Source organism: Cydia splendana, chromosome 27 (assembly GCF_910591565.1).
Source record: "Cydia splendana chromosome 27, ilCydSple1.2, whole genome shotgun sequence".
Classification (NCBI taxonomy): Eukaryota; Metazoa; Arthropoda; class Insecta; order Lepidoptera; family Tortricidae; genus Cydia; species Cydia splendana.
Window position 1 is genome coordinate 7,163,176 of NC_085986.1, and position 19,021 is coordinate 7,182,196.

At 37.9% G+C, this 19,021-nt stretch overlaps 1 protein-coding gene across 1 annotated transcript; it reads left to right on the plus strand.

Moving 5' to 3' along the window:
• Window positions 1-232: 232 nt before the first annotated feature.
• LOC134803837 (uncharacterized) lies at window positions 233-11,075 on the plus strand. Its single transcript, XM_063776658.1, has 7 exons — window positions 233-391; window positions 549-1,307; window positions 2,773-2,941; window positions 3,054-3,598; window positions 6,080-6,250; window positions 7,529-7,692; window positions 9,060-11,075. Exons 1-7 carry the CDS (start codon window positions 317-319, stop codon window positions 9,277-9,279), a joined length of 2,103 nt encoding a protein of 700 aa, XP_063632728.1. The 5' UTR covers window positions 233-316; the 3' UTR covers window positions 9,280-11,075.
• Window positions 11,076-19,021: the final 7,946 nt, after the last annotated feature.

Here is a 19,021-nt window from a genome sequence, read left to right on the forward strand (position 1 = left end):
TAAACGTCAGTCCATACATATGGTTGACATGTGGTTGACCATTGGCGGCCTATTTTCGACAGAGGGGAACGCCTGTTAATGGCGGCTCCATGTACGTATTTTGTGGCAACAGTTGACGTATGAACTTATGAAGCCTTTTGGCGCGTTTATAACAGCTGCTCAAACAACCCTACCCAAAAATTCAAACTTTTCGAATATGGGCGGTTAACCGTCAAATGTTGAAAAGCGGTTGTGTTGTATTGTTTGGTTCCCATTTGTAAACGGGATTTGCTAGTGGAATAAGTGTTTTTTTTTGTGTTGTATTTGTGTTTTTATAATGGAATCCGTGGAAGAACGCTTGAATAAGGCTCGTCAAGAGCGCATTGCTAGAGAAAAAGCAAGAATCGATAAGGTAGGTATTCCATTTTGTAAAATTAATTTTATTTGTTTTTAATCTAGAAATTCTAATTGAAAACACCCAAGTTACATTATTGTAAGTAATTTACTAAGTTAATTTACTGAGTAATTGTAAAATTATTATTACTGTTCGATTATTATCCTACTTTCAGTTACGCGAGTTGAACCTCAAGAAATACAATAAAAATGAGTCCCAGGGTCTTTCTAGAGCGCCGTCGACCGCTTCCCTTGCTAATAAAACACTTAATAGTACCATTAAACCCAAAACGGACTTATCAAAGAGCAATCTCAAATGTCCCAACACAATTAGAGAGGTCAAGAATCATTTTAGCAATGATAAAAGACCTCTTACGGCCCCGATGCTAAAGAAACCAACTGCAGAAATTAAGCCAGTTATGAAAAGCGCTGCTCCGAAAGTAACTGAAGTTAAAGACTCAAAAATGGTGACTAAAAGCACATTTCTTAAAAATACTGTAAAAAAGGATTTTATTAACAGTAATAAAATTATTGCCAATTCTGTTAAACTGCCGGTAAATGGTGTTAATCATGTCCCAAATGTTGCTAGGAAAACTTTGGCCCCTATCAAGATGGGTAACCAATTGAAATTGTCTGAAAATCAGTCAAAAATGTCTGAGAAAGCTAAAGAAGCTACTAGAAAAACCATGCTACCAAATCAGCCATTTGAAAAGGCAAAGCTAATTGCCAGAAAGAGTATGGCACCCGTAAACCAGTCCAAAATATCCGAGAAACCTGTAGAGTCCTCTAGAAAGAGTATGATACCGATGCGGCCACTCAGTGTGACGAAGAATAGAGAATCTGTGTTTGATCGCTTGTACAAGCCTAAAACGGTTCAGAAGACTGAATTGAGTGACGCTGATAGACTTCAACGAGATCCAATATTTTTACAAAAGGTAAGTTAAATCTTCGCAAAGGGTGGTATTCCATCTGTCCAATATCTTGGTCCAATGTCATTGCGTCTCACTCCCTCATGCAACAAAATTTGAGACAAAATACACATACATACAAAGACAAAGATATTGGACTAGCACATGTATTCCATGTGGAATACCAATCAAAGAATATCATTAAGGATTCTTTACAATTTTCCTCAGATGTACTGACATATAGGTACCGAAAATTTTTCAAAGATTGCTAGAGTTAGACCAAGAAAAGTCTGCAGCGATTTGGATAGCCCACACAGTGCAAGTGTTATTTATACGTCATAATTTCAAAGAAGTTTAAAATAACAGTTGCACTGCGTGGGCTATCAAAATCGCTGCAGGCTTTTCTTGGTCTAACTCTAGAAAACCAAGTTTTTGTTTGAGACTGTTAAGTATTTAAGCCAACCTATGGAATTCAGATGGAGCTTCATATTATCTTCAGAGGTACTAAAAAAGTAGGCCTATTCCTCTAAGGCAGTGTTTCTTAACCTGTGGTCCGCGGACCCCTGGGAGTCCGCGAATATATGTATGGGGGTCCGCCGCAGTCTCACCTATTCTCACCGGTCAGAAATGTATTGCTGATTTTTTTATTAAGGGGTCCTTTGGACTTGTGCTTGATTTCCTAGGGGTCCGTGGATGGAAAAAGGTTAAGAACCGCTGCTCTAAGGGCCACTTGCACCATTCACTAACCCGGGGTTAAACTGTTAAGCCTGGAGTTACCATGGTTACCAGTACGATTTGACACTTCGTTAACAGTGTAACCGGTTAACCCTGGGTTAGTGGGATGGTGCAAGTGGCGCTAATGGTACAAACAGCAACACTCCTAACTGTACATCGGTGGACCTTATTACAAAAGGTATAATGTTCACCGATGTACAGTTAACAGTGTGGGCAAAGACATATGTAACTTCGTATAAGACGAATAAAGTCTAAGGAAAAAACGTGCCTCGGAATTCAAGCAAAAGTCATTCACGAATAGATGGCGCACACACCTTTAGCCTATCCTCGGCTAGATGGCGTGACGACACCGTTTCATACTTAACAATTTTAACACATAGATATCAGTGAATGAACATGGATCAAAATGATATAAAAATAATAAAATCATTTATCCATATATATACATTTTTTGATAACTTTATACGATTTCATTTTGAGTTTTAGTAGTGTGTCGATAGATGGCAGTAAATTTACAGTGACTACACAATTTACAATGACAGGACCCCTCTATACTATCTATTCTTTTTGGTGTGGGTGATGGTGTCTAACTAAATTGCTAAGGCCCACTTGCACCATTCCCCTAACCCGGGGTTAACCGGTTAAACCTGAAGTTACCAGGGTTACCAGTACAATTTGACACTAGGTTAACGGTTTAACCGCTTAATCCCGGGTTAGTGGGATGGTGCAAGTGGGCCTCAGAAATATACTTTCCTAGGTACTGCAACAGGGAAGCCTGATTGCCAGCAAACGGCACACTATATTTGGCCCGAGCTTTGCCAAGCCCGTGACAAAGGCCCCGGTGCGAAGGTCCATCTCTGCTGTCCATCTGAAGCGGATAAGCAAGAAGGAGCTGGGGAACTGCTTCCAGAAGTGGTCATCTATTGGTGAGAAATTCATTTTCTTATAATTTTCTATAAGACTAAGACCTGACTTGGCAAACAGTGTAATCCAAACTCTGCTTAAAAACTTACAAAGCTTTATTCAAACATCTTGCAGGCGAAAAACTGAACGAAATCGACATAACCACCACAAACGAAGACGACAAAGTGACACAAGACACCGTACAATCAGCCATCAAGAGCGAACGCAAGCGAGTGCGCCTCCAAACACCCACATTCACCCCGAAACCGGCCGAGATGCAACACCGCCTTCAAAAATGGCTGCAAACCCGAGGGAAATCCATACACTCCTACCAACACTTACAGTGCTTCGGGATACATCATTTGGCTGAAAAACCTATTAAACCGCTGTTCATTAAGACGGTTGACCAGTTTGATGAAGGAAATAAGGAAGATTTTGATGAAGAGAATAAAGAAAATATAGAATTGGAACATGATAGCGATAATGATTCTTACACTGACTGTATGAATGAAGCTGTTGATAATGATGATGATAAGACTAAGTGGAGGGGTAGAGTCAGCTATGTGAGTGATAGTGTGTGTATGAATGATAGCGATCATGATACTACGTTGAATTCTGATGAGGCTCCGGTTGATGTGCTGTTGGGAGCGCTGAATGATCTTACGGAGTTATTGCGTGAGGTAAGACTTCTATATTTATACTTTTTAACCCAGATAATCCTAATCCTAAACAAATCTTACCCCTGGGTTTTTTATGATTTTAGGGTTCCACACCCAAAGGGTAAAAACTGTCACCAGGCTATATCTCATGAACCGTGATGTTGTAAATTTAAAAGTTGCACATACAAAAAACGTAGAACCTTGTGTTTACCTACTAAAATAAGGACGCTATGCACGAGAAATTTCGTATATTGACCATTTCTTTTTAAGGTTCCGTACCCGAAGGGTAAAAACGGGACCCTATTACTAAGACTCCTCTGTCCATCTGTCTGTCCGTCTGTCTGTCACCACCACCTGAACCGTGGTAGCTAGGCAGTTGAAATTTTCACAGATGATGTATTTCTGGTGCCACTATAACAACAAATACTAAAAACCGGCCAAGTGCGAGTCGGACTCGCGTTCCAAGGGTTCCGTATATTACACAATTTTTAACAATCAGTGCCGGATTAAGATATTTTGATGCATTTCTAGGTGCCCCCTCTCCCTAGGGTCATCAAGATTACATTGATTTTTTGGCAAATTGAGAGAAGTTCATTGCCGCATTACAGCTGAGAATGGAAATCAGTCACATCATTTTATCACGAAAATTGACAGTGCCGCAGCAGTAATGTTGCAACAGAGTACCTAATGCTGTTGCAGTCGCCACCCGAATGTCACCTTTATCATAGCGTAGAAAGTAATAGAAACGCGAGCGCGGAAATTTTTCGATATAAAAACGCAATATGATAGACAGTTGTACATTTTTACTTTTAGTATGGAAATCAGTCACATCATTTTATCACGGAAGTTGACAGTACTGCAGCAGTAACGTTGCAACAGAGTAATGTTGCTGCAGTCGCCACCCGAATGTCACCTTTATCATACCTTATAAAGTAATTGAAAACGCGAGCGAAGCGAGCGCGAAAATTTTTCGATATAAAAACGCAATTTTAGTTTTAGTCCCAACCAGGCGCGAATCCATGATTTCATACAGAGAAGGGATGGGACAGTTTTCTATCAGCCTAGCTTCGCATAGGGCTCGATATTTAAGGGTCTCAGCGAGGTTGTTTTCATGCATAAAATATGCAAGAAAGCAGAGAGCTTGGAATTGAATTGACGAAGTGTGAGAAAGGCAGTAGGCCCAGCTGCGAAAGAGGAAAGCTTGGATTTGGATCCACGCCCAAGTGTAATTAAGGCAGAAGATCAACTTTGCCGTAAGGCAGAAGGCCTCGCATAAGACCTAACGCCGAACCGCAAAAGAGTGGGTTGAAATCGAATCTATGCATGTAATCACGACTCTTCTACTGCTACCGATTGTTTCCCAAAGAATTACGCGCCATTATTTTTGCAAATTAGCTTTTGGACAGCTAAAAAAATCGTGTGGTAAAAACGATGTGTCTGTCCCTAAATTTAAAATTTGTTCACCTTTTTCAACCTGGCATTTTGGTGCCCTCCCTGAACGTGGTGCCGTAAGCAAGTGCTTGTTTTGCTTATTGGTTCCAAGTCTTTATTAATTCAACCATTAAAGTCGACGAGTACAAAAAACTTTAAGCTAGCTCTCAATTTAACATTTTTTTTAAACATTATTTTTAATTTGACCTTACAATTACTCGTAAGTAGGTAAGACCGTTAAATATTTAAAATGATTATCTTATCAGAAAATTATCACCAATTACTCTAAGAAAACTACTACTCTAAGTAATCCGGCACTGTTAACAATGTATTTTTTATGTGAAACGTGAGTGAAATCTCTTTAAAAAATCCGTAGGGGTCGGATTAAAAACTGTAATTAAGTCCGACTCACGCTTGACTGTACATTTCTAATAGGTTTTCCTGTCATCTATAGGTATAGACCTATTTTATGTATTTTTTTCAAAATTTTAGACCTAGTAGTTTCGGAGATAGGGGGGGGGGGGGAATGGTCATTTTTTTGCCTATTTTCTTGAATAACTTCTAAACTGTTGATTCGAAAATTATAAAAAAAAAATATTTGAAATCCTTACAATAAGCTCTTTCATTTGATATGTAACATGATATAGTTTGAAAAATATTTTTTTTAATTTTTTCATTTACCCCCCAAAAGTGGCCCCCATGTTTAAAATTCATTTGTTTACGTTACATGTCCGTATTCGGGTCACAAACTTACATATGTGTACCAAATTTCAACTTGATTGGTCCAGTAGTTCCGGAGAAAATCGGCTGTGACAGACGGACAGATAGACAGACAGACGCACGAGTGATCCTATAAGGGTTCCGTTTTTTCCTTTTGAGGTACGGAACCCTAAAAAACAGAATTAAATAAATATTGAAGTGGGGCTCTCATACAACAAACGTGATATTTTTGCCGTTTTTTGCGTAGGTGGTACGGAACCCTTCGTGCGCGAGTCCGACTCGCACTTGTCCGGTTGTATTGGATCTAATTTGATTGGTTAAAACGATCACTAATTATAAAATATCCTCCAGGGCTTCGACTGGGAGCAGTGCGCGCGCTGGCTGCGCGCCCTCCGCACCCGCGTCCCGCACGCGCCGGCGCTGGCCGCCTACTGGGAGTGCCGCGCCGCACTGGAGGAGACTCGCGGGGACTTACCCGCCTCTGTCCAGTGCTGGGAGGAGGCTATAGCTAAGGGGACACAGGTAATATATTACTACTATTAATATATACAGTACCGTCTTTACCATAAGGGCACACGGGGCCCGTGCCCAGGGCTCCCATCCTCAGGGGGCCCCGAAGGACAAACAGTAACAGTATATTTGATTACCCATAGTAAATAGAAGATCATAGTAGAAAAATGTTAGTTTAATTCGCTTTCTTTACTTCCAAAAGGGCCCCAAATTCTTATGTGCCCCAGGGCCCCAGCATAGTTTAAGACGGCCCTGAGTATATAGAGTTTAATACTTACTAACAATATTTTATAAGTCATATTCGTAAGTACTTACAAAAATGATCTCAGTTGGTCCTTAAATAAATGAAAATTGAAATTGAATTAAATTACTAGCTAGTCTAGTGGACCCGGGCCATTGAAGTATATCTCAGGACAGGCCTTACGGGCACTAAAAATGGTACTAGTTCAGCAGTGTCACTCACGAATGCGAGCCAATCGTGCAGTCTAACGCAACTAGTTGCTACCAATCGTGCGCGTGATGCGAACTCGTCAACCAATGGCGTTGTAGCGGTGTCACACTGCTGTACTGGCTCCATTCATGCCCCATTCTTATGCGTAAGGCCAGTCCTGTGATATACGTCAATGACCCGGGTACTGTGAATGTCATCTCGCTTTGTGTGGTAGGGCCACGGTGTAAAAAGTAACAGTGGACCAACGCCTTTGATGTTTGTGTAAATGCCGACTCCGCACAAGAACACAGTAGGGACTTCAGACTTTTACACAACTGCCCAAGACTTACATTTCACTAAGTAGTACCGAGCTACTAACAATAGCGAAGTATGCAGCTCGGGTGCGCGCGACCCGCCAGTCGCACCCCGCACGATTGCCCTGTCTAGACGGCTTGGTCGAATAACTATTGTTTTATAGACTGGTAGGGCACAGCACAGCGGACGTCCTTCCAGATATATAGTTCGTTTTTTCTAGCATTAGAAAAAAGGTAAACAATCTTGACGTGTGTGTTATTTTAGGTGATAACCTGAAATGATTTCATTTCCGACCGGTCTGGCCTAGTGGGCAGTGACCCTGCCTATGAAGCCGATGGTCCCGGGTTCGAATCCTGGTAAGGGTATTTATTTGTATGATGATACAGATATTTGTTCCTGAGTCATGGTTGTTTTCTATGTATTTAAGTATTTATATATTATATATATCGTTGTCTGACTACCCACAACACAAACTTTCTTGAGCTTACCGTGGGGCTTAGTCAATTTGTGTAAAATGTCCTTAATATTTATTTATTTATTTCCAGCACTCAGTAGTGGATGCGAACCTGGACCAACTGCTGGACAAGTTCATGCAGCTCAAAATCAGTCCCAACAGTGGGAAGCGGGACCGCGTGGACCCCAAGCTGGTCGACGTGAAGAACGTCTTCAAGAGCACCATCATCAGGTTCGCCGTGCAGCAGGCTAAATTGTGAGTATAAAATCATCATCCCGTCAACATCATCACCATCACTACACATCGGTAACTCGTGGCATTTAGGTAGCACTTAAAAGTTTAGTGATGAGCACACATCGGTAACTCGTGGCACTTGACAGTTTCTAACAGACTAGTGATGTGACAATGTTCTTCCTATACGAGTTGTGAAAAAGAAACCACTAAAAAAAGGAATTAATTAAACTAATCTTGTGCTAAATTGTGAGTAGATGAGAAACTGTTTTTACAGGTGTTTTTTAATGTAGCCGTAATATTTGAGGTGATCGTGTAAGTCATACTCTTTTTTAGGGTTCCACACCCAAAGGGTAAAAACGGGACCCTGTTACTAAGACTTCGATGTCCGTCCGCCTGTCACCAGGCTGTATATCATGAACCGTGATAGCTAGACAGTTGAAATTTTCACAGATGATGTTTCTGTTGCCGCTATAACAACAAATTCTAAAAACAGAATAAAATAAATATTTAAGTGGGGCTCCCATACAATGCCTTGTTAGTATGTAAGTTTGTTAGTTGGTTAGTTAGTGTGGGTTAAATCTTGGAAGATAAATATAACCCACTTTTCGAATTCCCATTGAAGCTGTAAATTTTCATACATATGTAAGTCTACTCAAGTGACAATGCAATATTATGGTACCATCGAGCTGATATGATGATGGAGACAGGAGGTGGCCATAGGAACTCTGTGATCAAACAACGCAACCTAATTTTATTAGTTGCCTGTGAAAAAACTACAGTCAGCGATAAACTCTACCAAAAGTGTAATTTTTGCCAAAAACATTTCTTTGTCTTTATTTTTTACTCTCTCTCCTAGCCTAGTTTGTAGTGACCCTGCTTACGAAGCAGGAGGTCCTGGGTTCTAATCCTGGTAAAGGCATTTATTTGTGTGTTTAACACAGATATACCGGGTGTGGCCTGTAATATGAGCAAAAAATTAAACTGTATGCTATACTCTTCATACTGACCAACATTTGTTCAGCGACTTTTAAAAATAACTTGTAGTTTGATTCTTAATACACTTTAAAGTTTATTCTAAGACGCAATGTATTGCGAATGTTATGTTTAAGGCGTGACAAGCAACGTCAATCACAATGATATGGCGTGGCGATGGCGTCCATTGAAGATAATATTTATTTAGTATGAAAAATAGAGTCTAAATACTTCATAATTTTTAAAAGTTGTTCAACAAAAGTGTCACCATTTGAGGAGTACAATCTATGTTTTAATTATTTGCTCGTGTTACAGGCCACACCCGGTATATGCATTGAGTTTACTCTGAGATAAGGCCGATTTATGTAAAATTGTCCTATAATATTTATTTATGTATATTATTTGTAACTTTGCAGACGCCAATCCAACCAGGCCGACCAACCCACGCACACCATGACGCCCGTCCGCCGCAGCGGCCGCCTCAGCAGCCACTGGAGCACCAAGATTCAAAAAACGCCCCGTTACCAAAAAACACCCAAAACCCCTCTACAGATATGTTCCTCGATTAGACAAGCTGGACTTATAGGGGAAAAGGTGCTGTTTGTACCTAATACCACCTTGTGTAACACTCCTTAACGCTATGACGCTTTTAGACGCCATCGTCGGCTATACACGACATCCAAAAACGCTACTACATATATGCTCCCCAGTCAGTCAAGCTGGACTTATAGGGGAGAAGGTGGTGTTTGTACCTAATACCACTTTGTGTAACACTCCTTAACGCTATGATGCTTGGACGCCATCGTCTGCTACACACGACATCCAAAAACGCCACTACAGGATATGCTCCTCAGTCAGTCAAGCTGGACTTATAGGGGATAAGGTACTATTTGTACCTAAGACCACTTTGTGTAACACTCCTTAACGCTATGACGCTTGGACGCCATCGTCGGCTATACACCGTATCCAAGAACGCCACTACAGGATATGCTCCTCAGTCAGTCAAGCTAGACCATAGACTAGGAATCCTCTAGACCGAGTTGAGTGCAATTATTTTATGAAAGCGATGCTGCCAAAAATACTGAGGTGCGGGGGACGAGGTGAGCGAGTCCCGTGCCGTGATTGGTCCGTTCAAAGACACGGACGTCACCCAAAGACACTTGAAAATGGAGTAGAACTACCGTATGCGTGGCAGAGGGGGTAGAGCTACTATGCTCAGTCTGGAGGATGTCTTGTCTGTGAGCTGGACTTGTAGGGGATAAGGTACAATTTGTACCTAATACCACTTTGTGTAACACTCCTTAACGCTATGACGCTTTTGGACGCCATCGTCGGCTATACATGACATCCAAAAACGCCTTTAGAGATGTACTTCTTAGATTAGACCAGCTGGACTTATGGGAGAAAAGGTGTCGTTTGTACCTAATACCACTTTGTGTAACACTCCTTAACGCTATGACGTTTTAGGACGCCATCGTCTGATATACCTACACGAATACTTAATCTGCTTTACGCCAGGTATTTTGATGTTTCTCTGGAATCTTGTATACGATTTATGTCAAATCGAGGAAATGTCCATTTTTCTACTTGATTGAGAAGAATATTGTATAAATTATGCTTCAACCGCCCTTAACCCTTAACCGCCAGTCGGCCATCGCCGACACATACTACAGTATAAAATGAACCTAAAAACATTGTAATAAAGTTTACTATTGCATGTCATAAACAGTCGTGGCGGTCAAAAGGTTAAAGGGTACGTACTGTACTGGGTAAATAATGATGCCCTAGAAGCTTTAGATTCTTTGACGTAAGCGCTTCATGCTTTTTTTTAAATATTTAAACGCAATTGAATTGCTCATAATAATTATGTTATGATATAATGTATTTTAGATTAAGTTGTTTTAGATTGTATACAGGATGGCTAAAAAATAAGTGCATTCCCGTTGCCAGGGAGGTTTTGGGATTATACTGAGATTACTGAGCAACTTTTACTATGGGACCAACCCCGAAATCGCGTAAAAATATTTGGCTGTTTCATACATTTTGGCTGGTCTATTTTCTATGGGAGGGTAATTTTTTTTGCGATTTCGTGGTTGGTCCCATAGTAAAAGTTGCCCAGTAGGTATAATCCCAAAACGTCCCTGGCAACGGGAATGCGGGTCTATATTAATTCGCATAACGTAATACTCCTAATTCAAATTGGCATAACGTATGTTACGCATAATTTCTAAATCGCATAACATTATTCCACATAACTGATTACGCATAATGTTAATGCGCATAACGTAAATTATCATAACGATGACTTGGGATAAATATAATAAGCATAAAGTTACTTTGCATAATTATTAAATGGTATAAAATAAATATAAAAGGCAAATTAATAAAAATGTAGAACGGCTGGTTCAGTAGGTTCAGAGAACGAAGTTTTAAGTCAAGCGCTTTTTTAGATCACAAATATATCACAATACGGTTGCCAAAAATTTAATTAGCAATCTTGCGGACTTTCTCTAGGGCTTTCAGCGATTCGAATCCTGAGTTTTTGACTTTTGCTCTGTAAGTAAAATCACTAAAATAGGTCTAAAACGCACTTTAAAAAAATTGCACAATAAAATCAAAATATGAAAAATATTTATAAAACCTTAAAAAACCAAAACTTATTTAAAAAAGGCTGCTATTTAACTGATCACCAGATTTAGTAAAATTTAATACCAAAAAAATCTATTTTACCACCCTAAAATCATGAATGATCACCAAAATTATAACACCATTTTAATGTGAAATGATTACCAATTTTATTACATTTTACTATCCTTTTAAAGGAAATGACACCAAACTAATCATTATTAACCCAAAAATAGTCAATGATTACCAAATTTCAAACCCCATTTTAATGTGAAATGATAACCAAATTTGTACATCTTGCTATCCTATTAAAGAAAATGACACCAAAATAATCATTGTAAACCCAAAAATAGTAAATAACCACCAAAATTAGAACTCCATTTTAATGTAAAATGATAACCAAATTTTTAAATCTTGCTATCCTATTAAAGCAAATGGCTCCAAAATAATCATTGTAAACGCAAAAATAGTAAATGATCACAAAAATTGTAACCACATTTTAATTAAAAATGTGCAAACATTTAATATATCGTTATCCTATTAAATTAATTAATCCACTTCGTCATCTTTTTCTAGTAGCATTTTATTTCTGTAACAGTCGCAGTTCTAACCTAACCTAACCCACTTTTCTAGTAGCATTTTGTTTCTGTAAGGGTCGCAGTTCAAACCTAACCTAACCCACTTTTCTAGTAGCATTTCTTTTCTGCAAGGGTCGCAGTTCAAACCTAACCTAACCCACTTTTCTAGTAGCATTTCGTTTCTGTATGGGTCGCAGTTCAAACCTAACCTAACCCACTTTTCTAGTAGTATTTCTTTTCTGTAAGGGTCGCAGTTCAAACCAAACCTAACCCACTTTTCTAGTAGCGTTTCGTATCTGTATGGGTAGCAGTTGAAACTTAACCTAACCTACTTTTCTAGTACCATTTCGTTTCTGTAAGGGTCGCAGTGCTAACCTAAGCTAACCCACTTAAATGATAGCAGTTTAACTTACTTTTCTAGTAGCATAACGAAATGCTACTAGAAAAGTAGATTAGGTTAGGTAGGTATGCGGTGCGGGCTACGGGGGGTTGAGCGGGAGGGGCTAGTAATTTTGGCATCAGTTTACTTTATTTGGTAATATGTATACATTTTTTGGTAATCATGGTGGTTTATTTAGGTGAAAATATCGCATTAATTTGGTCTTCAAGATTTGGTGATCATTAATGATTTTTGGTGATCATTCAATATATTTGGTATTTGAATACAATTTGAAGTGCAGTCGTAATTAAAGTGGTGGTACTTTTGTATTTTTAGGCCTTATTTTTTTGGTGTTCAGTAATTTTTTTTGGTAAGCATGATTTTTTTATTTAGGGTACCAAAGTATTTTTTGGTGGTCATTATATTTGTAGCCTTTAAAAAAAGAAGAACACGAACTTACTACGCCTTAATAATGCTTTACAGCTCAAAGATTATTATTTGTTACAACAGCTTCGCTTCGTTTCGCTCGATCCTGCCTTAGCCTTGTGAACCTGACCTAACCGAGTTGGTTTTGCCTTGATCCATCTAATTCTCTTGCTTTATTAAATTATGCTAATTCATTTTGTGCCAAATAAAGTTATAGTTAATAATGTTATGCATATTTAAATTATGCGGATTCATTATTATGCGCAATAAGTGGTATGCTTTTTTAATATTATGCCTGTTCAATGTTATGCACAATTATGTTATGCCAAAACTGTTATGCGAATTCATATTATGACAATTAATGTTAGGCGTATTAAGGGGCACCCCGGGAATGCACTTATTTTTAGCCAACCTGTATAAACCAAAAATACAGTGAGTTTCATTTATATTATTATGACTGCTTGATATTTAAACAAATACTATACAAATGTATAATATTCGTCATATACTATTTGTATATACTAAACTTAAAAAGTGCCTCTCGTATACGTTTCAACATCTACACTATTTACTGACAATACTATAGATTCATTGATTGTATAGGTATGCATCGAATTGGACAGCTGATGTAGATGGCGCTGTACGGCTTTGTACATAACACGGTATATTTGATTGTCAAAAAATGATGTTTGACTATCCAGTGACCAAGAAACTGTCGCAGTACAGCGCGAACTATTTCAGCCGTCAAACTTAATGCACACTTTTTCCTAAAATATACATACATCTCTTCTACTATATCATAGAGTAATATAAGTAAAGAAAGAATGGTGACTCCATACATCAGTTTTCTTACCAAATGCGCGTTATTTCGTAGTCGACATCTAGCGTGAAGTAGCGGAATTTATCAGTTCTGCTAGTTGAAAATAGATGTTGCTACGAAAGAAAACTCTAATGCCCGACAATTTTCAGCTAATATTATAACCGGATTGACTGAAAGTCTATTTTCAACTCCTTCTGCTTATAATATTATAGTTCGTTTTTTTTAGCATTAGAAATAAGGTAAACAATATTGATGTGTATTTTAATTGAAAAATACATTTTAAAAATAAGTTACGGCAAATATGTAACAATTATGAATCTAATACGATCATTTATATTCTTCTGCTTTCATAAGTAATAGTTACTGATTTTTAAAAAGCGTTTTTCAATTAAAAGACATGTCAAGATCGCTTACCTTCTTTCTAATGCTAAAAAAACGAACTATAGCGTCAAGTAGCGGAATTTATCAGTACTGCTAGTTGAAAATAGATGTCGTGGCGAACGAAAACTCTAATGCTCGACAATTTTCAGCTACATAATATTATAACCGGATTGACTGGAAGTCTATTTTCAACTCCTACTTATAACATATATATATATATATATATATATATATTGTATTGTATGTATGTATGCTAGTATGTATTTTATGTATCTTTATTCTATAATATTATTTATGTATTTTATGAGTTGACAATACGTTAGTTCACTTTTTCTAAATATTACTGTACATCCCGTAAGTTTGTCTATCTGACCTGACTGGAGTTTTCCTCTCATCTAATCGAAGGTTAGCTGGAAGAGATCCCTTATAGGGATAAGTTCGCCTTTGTACTTCCATTACTGTAATTTATTTTTGTAAACCTGTGTTGTGTACAATAAAGTGATTACTAATACTAATACTAATAATATTAGTTGTGAATTGTTTTAGTAGTACATTTTTCGTCAGTAGCGAAACTTGTGAGATCTGGTGTCAAGTAGCGGTACTACTTGGCGTTAGATGTCGACTACGAAATAACTCGCGTTTTGGTAAGAAAATTGATGTATAGGAAACGTGCGCGTTGGAGGACCTGCTATCTTGTGGCCTGAATTGAAAACATATGTGCACATGTACATTGCCAAAGCAAGTGCTACCATGTACCGTTCTCGTCGGTACGTTTCCTTGTGCATAGTAGGTTCTGCCATCTTGTGGGCTACATCGGAAGCATAAAAGACACATTTACGCCTCGCGCCAAAAATCTGACGGCTCCTATGCTGCCCCCTATAGTTCATGCACGGGGCCTATAAGTAAAGAAAGAGTGATAACTCCATACATTAGTTTTCTTACCAAAGCGCGCGTTATGTCGTAGTCGACATCTAGCGTCAAGTAGCGGAATTTATCAGTACTGGTTTTGAATACTGGTTCCGTATTTGAATTTTGAAATCCGTGTCTAAGTCGTTTTTAAGTTGCTTTCCCTTTACTCTAGGTCTCTTCTCTAGGTATTTTGTTTCCAAGAGATGGCACAGTCAGCAACAGAAGTTGCTAAGCGGGCCAGGTGTTCAAAATGATCTTGACGCGACTTTATTGTTAAGAGAATAAGAGCGTGTCAAGGTAATTTTGAACATCTCGCCCGCTTAGCAACTTCTGCTGCTGACTGTACCGTTTTATTTCTATTAGCTTTTAATTTTATTACTTCCCTTTGATGTATTGAGATTTTTCTAAGACTTGAAAAAGTAAAATTATGTTCAATTTCTCATTTACGTTTTAGAAGTGAATGACAATAAATGAAAGTATTTTGTTGATGGTTGTTTTATTGAAATTGTAGTATCTTTTATGTCATCAATTCATACTAAATAAAACATCTCCCCGTCGTCCAGATTCCTAGACTGGAGATAATCCCACAAAAATCATTTCGTGTATAGTGTTGCGAAGGCTAGGCGCATTAAGCTTTTACACTAAAAAGTTATCAGATCTCGTAGTAGGTACCAAGACTTTAACTCTGTAAGTCCTAACTTTATAAGCTCGTAACTGTATAAAGCCAACATCTTGAAAAACAGTACGGCTTGGCCGTTTCTTGAGCGGCAACAGGAATACATCATCTGTGAAAATTTCAGCTGTAATCCTGATCAGGATTGGGATTACAGATTAGGAATTCCTAAGCATAGTGCACACATTAGATTATTATTATTATAATTTTCCTAGGACCGCAGAATCACGGAATTACACGGAATTTTCCGTACGGAATGACATGTGAAGTCGAGACTGCGCTATGCATGTGTAGAGCGACGTCCCGTTCCCTCCTGTCATTTCCTATGCGGCCAGAGGGGCTACCGCGAAAACCGGAATTCGCAAATTGCGGGGACCTTTCTCTTTTACTCCAATGAAGGCGTAATTAGAGTGACAGAGAAAAATGCCCGCAATTTGCGAACTTCGATTTTCGCGGTTATAGCCCAGGGTTAGACAAACTCTAGCACACTAGTACGTCTATAGGATCCTACCATCTATGGAAAATTTGAACCACATTTCCGAACGTAAACAACAGGCTGACGCAACTAGGAACAAAAAAAGGTTTTGTATGGACTTCAGTGACCTAGCCATAGCCAAAAAAACAAAATAAAACGTCAGTGCTATTTATCTGTCAAGTCAACTGTCAGCCACATTGCTATGTTGCTTGTCATGGTGGTTCGTAAGTTTTACTTACGTATTTCTTGCAATTTCTTCTTTAAAGTCTTCCGGTTCGAGCGCCATCTTGATGGCACGCCTCGGGATCAATTGCTTTGTTTTTTGCTCATTAATATTGTTTAAAGTGTAATATCGATAGCCTATTATACAGTAAACTAATGTGGTAGTGTGCAGTGAGTGAATGGAGAATTTATCTTGAAGCACGTTTAACCATCATTTTGGAGTCAACGGCCGGTTGTCCACGTGTTTCTTGTAAAGCCCGCTATCGCTTTACAAGAGCTAAATCACCGTACACTGTCTTGTACTAACCGTACAATTTCAATCGTTTTACCCTGCTACTACGACCTTGACACTGGCGAAATAGCCCCAATGGGCTGAAGCCATAATTTTAAAAGAATGAATGAATTTTTTAAAAGCCTTCGTTATTTTCCAAAACAGTAAAACGTGATAAGAACATACAGTGAGTCAATAGATTTTGTTTAAATGCCACCGAAAACTAAGTTGTTTCAGTGCGAAATATGTGGCAATTGATACGTTCGCGAAAATCGCAAAAAAGGAAGTTTATGGCGAAATTTCCATTAGATGAAGACCGGTAAGTATTGCTTTAGATACTTTTAGCCTTATTTTGGTGTAGCAGGCTATAAACACATCGAAAATTAGATATTTCATATCCACTTTCATTGTGAACTAGTGATGTACTACAAGTATCGATACGAAGTATCGATATCGACTGCAGCCTAATTTTTTATCAATGTAAATAAAATAAAATGAGTGAATTTCCTGGTATACAACATGACTATAATTATTTCTCCGAATATTTTTAGTGGAAAATTATTTATCATCTGTGCATTAATGGAATGGACATTATATTATATATTTTTGGAATCTAGTAATAGGGGATATTACTGCAATGTTCTGCCGCCAGAGCGCAGTACTACCGACTCCAGTAAATTCATAGACTAACTTATACATACTCTGCCTTAAACTGTTTTTTGACAAGTTTTCGCAGACAATAAATTATTATGACATTGATGCATCAAGGCGGTTTGTTAACAAGGTCCTAAGTACTGGTAAGCGCGAAAATCGAAATTTAGTTATCTGCCTTTTTATCGCTCGAATATGCAAGAGTGATAGAGAGGATAACGAAATTTCGGTTTTCTTGTTTCGCGGTAGACCCCCAGATTGTGACATATAGTGGTAGTGGCGCTACCTACGCAGAGTTTTGCGTGATATTCTCTATTATTTAAGATTTTAACCTAAAATATACGAAAAAGTATGTCTCTCTGTTTTAATTATTAAATGTTTTCAGATGCAGGCAGTGGCGCAAATAAATTGTAAAGGAAGACTTAATTTTATTATTCAAGAATATTATATATAGAAAAAAAATCATTTAATCAGGTGAACACACATTTTCCTCTGTTACCTGTGGACCGTCGGACCGTCAGGATGTATTTTAAATTAATTATATAAAATAAAATAAAACATTTTACATATTTTTCTTTTAACAAATAAAAATCGTGTTCACATTATATATAACATATGACTTAAATGTGGACTCGATTCTAACCTGATTTCTAGTACGAAATTTGTTGACAGGGGCCCATGTTTCAACCCTACCCAATTTATCGATATCGATAAAATACACAAGCGTGTGGCATACTACACTATTTAAGTCTGTTATGTTGGTACTATTGTTCTTTGACAGTTCTTTGTCATACATGTTGGTAATGATTGGAACACCAAACATACACACAGACTAATCAAATCGCTAGTATGGAAGTCCCGTCTCTTAAAACGTAGTGAATATATTCTCTTTGGTAAACAACCTTGTTCAAGTCATTCACTCATTCGACGACGAATACCATTCGTTCATTCTAGAACTGACAGTGACACTGACAAGTTGCATTATTTGAAAAATTGCTTTCCCTTCGGCTGTGCGTTTTTGTTCCGACAAATAATTTTATTTACATCGTGAATATTGTATTTTTGGTGTTAAAATAAACTGTTCTAGTTTTCGTTTCGCAGTGCTGGTGATATATTGTTTTTGTGCTCCACGTGTATCGTTTGATTGTGTTCTTGGGATCAGCTGACATCCGATATTTGTCCAAATTGGGGTAAGTTTTTTTTAATACCCGACAATTTTGTTTATTAAAATTTAATCCTGAGGAAGTAAGCATTCTATTTGCCATCTAGTGCATTATGTGCATATATCATAAAAGTGGATTATATGATGTTTAAATACTTCAATAGTAAAATATTTTTTATTTCAAAGTTCTTAAAATGTATGTTTAAAAAAAGTTTTGTAACTGATTACGTATCCGAATATGTATTTCTGTCTTAAAGAACCTGAGCTAAATAATATTATGAAACATGCGTTTATTAGTCACTGAATAAATATTTCATCATATTTTCAGTAGTGCAAAAATAGGCGTAAGGTTTCTTATAAATTGAACGTTGAATTGTACGTTGTGGCAAACAGAGAGGAAGCTTCAATAATTACTAAAGTATTATAAAAGTTGTAATACTTTATGTAAAGTTGTAATAGTTTTTGCTTGTTGTATGTTATAATACATTTAACCTTATAAACTGAAATAAATGTCATATTCTAAAAAAAAGTGACCAAGGCCTCCAGTGCCCCAGGCTGGGATCGAACCAGCGTCCTCTGCTATCGCGGCAGGTGCCTGTGCCATTCGGCCTCCAGGCCACAGCGGCATAGGTCGAATTTTTCCAAGTATATGCACTTCTTACTGAAGGCTTATGGTGCCCCCTGAAAATTAATTAATTATTTTCTGAAGATAATTTAATTTGTTCTAATACTTCTAAGAATGAGTGAAAGAAGGTGTATAAGAGAGTGTATAAGGAAGAAGTGGTAGTGGGAGTTGGAAGGGGTAG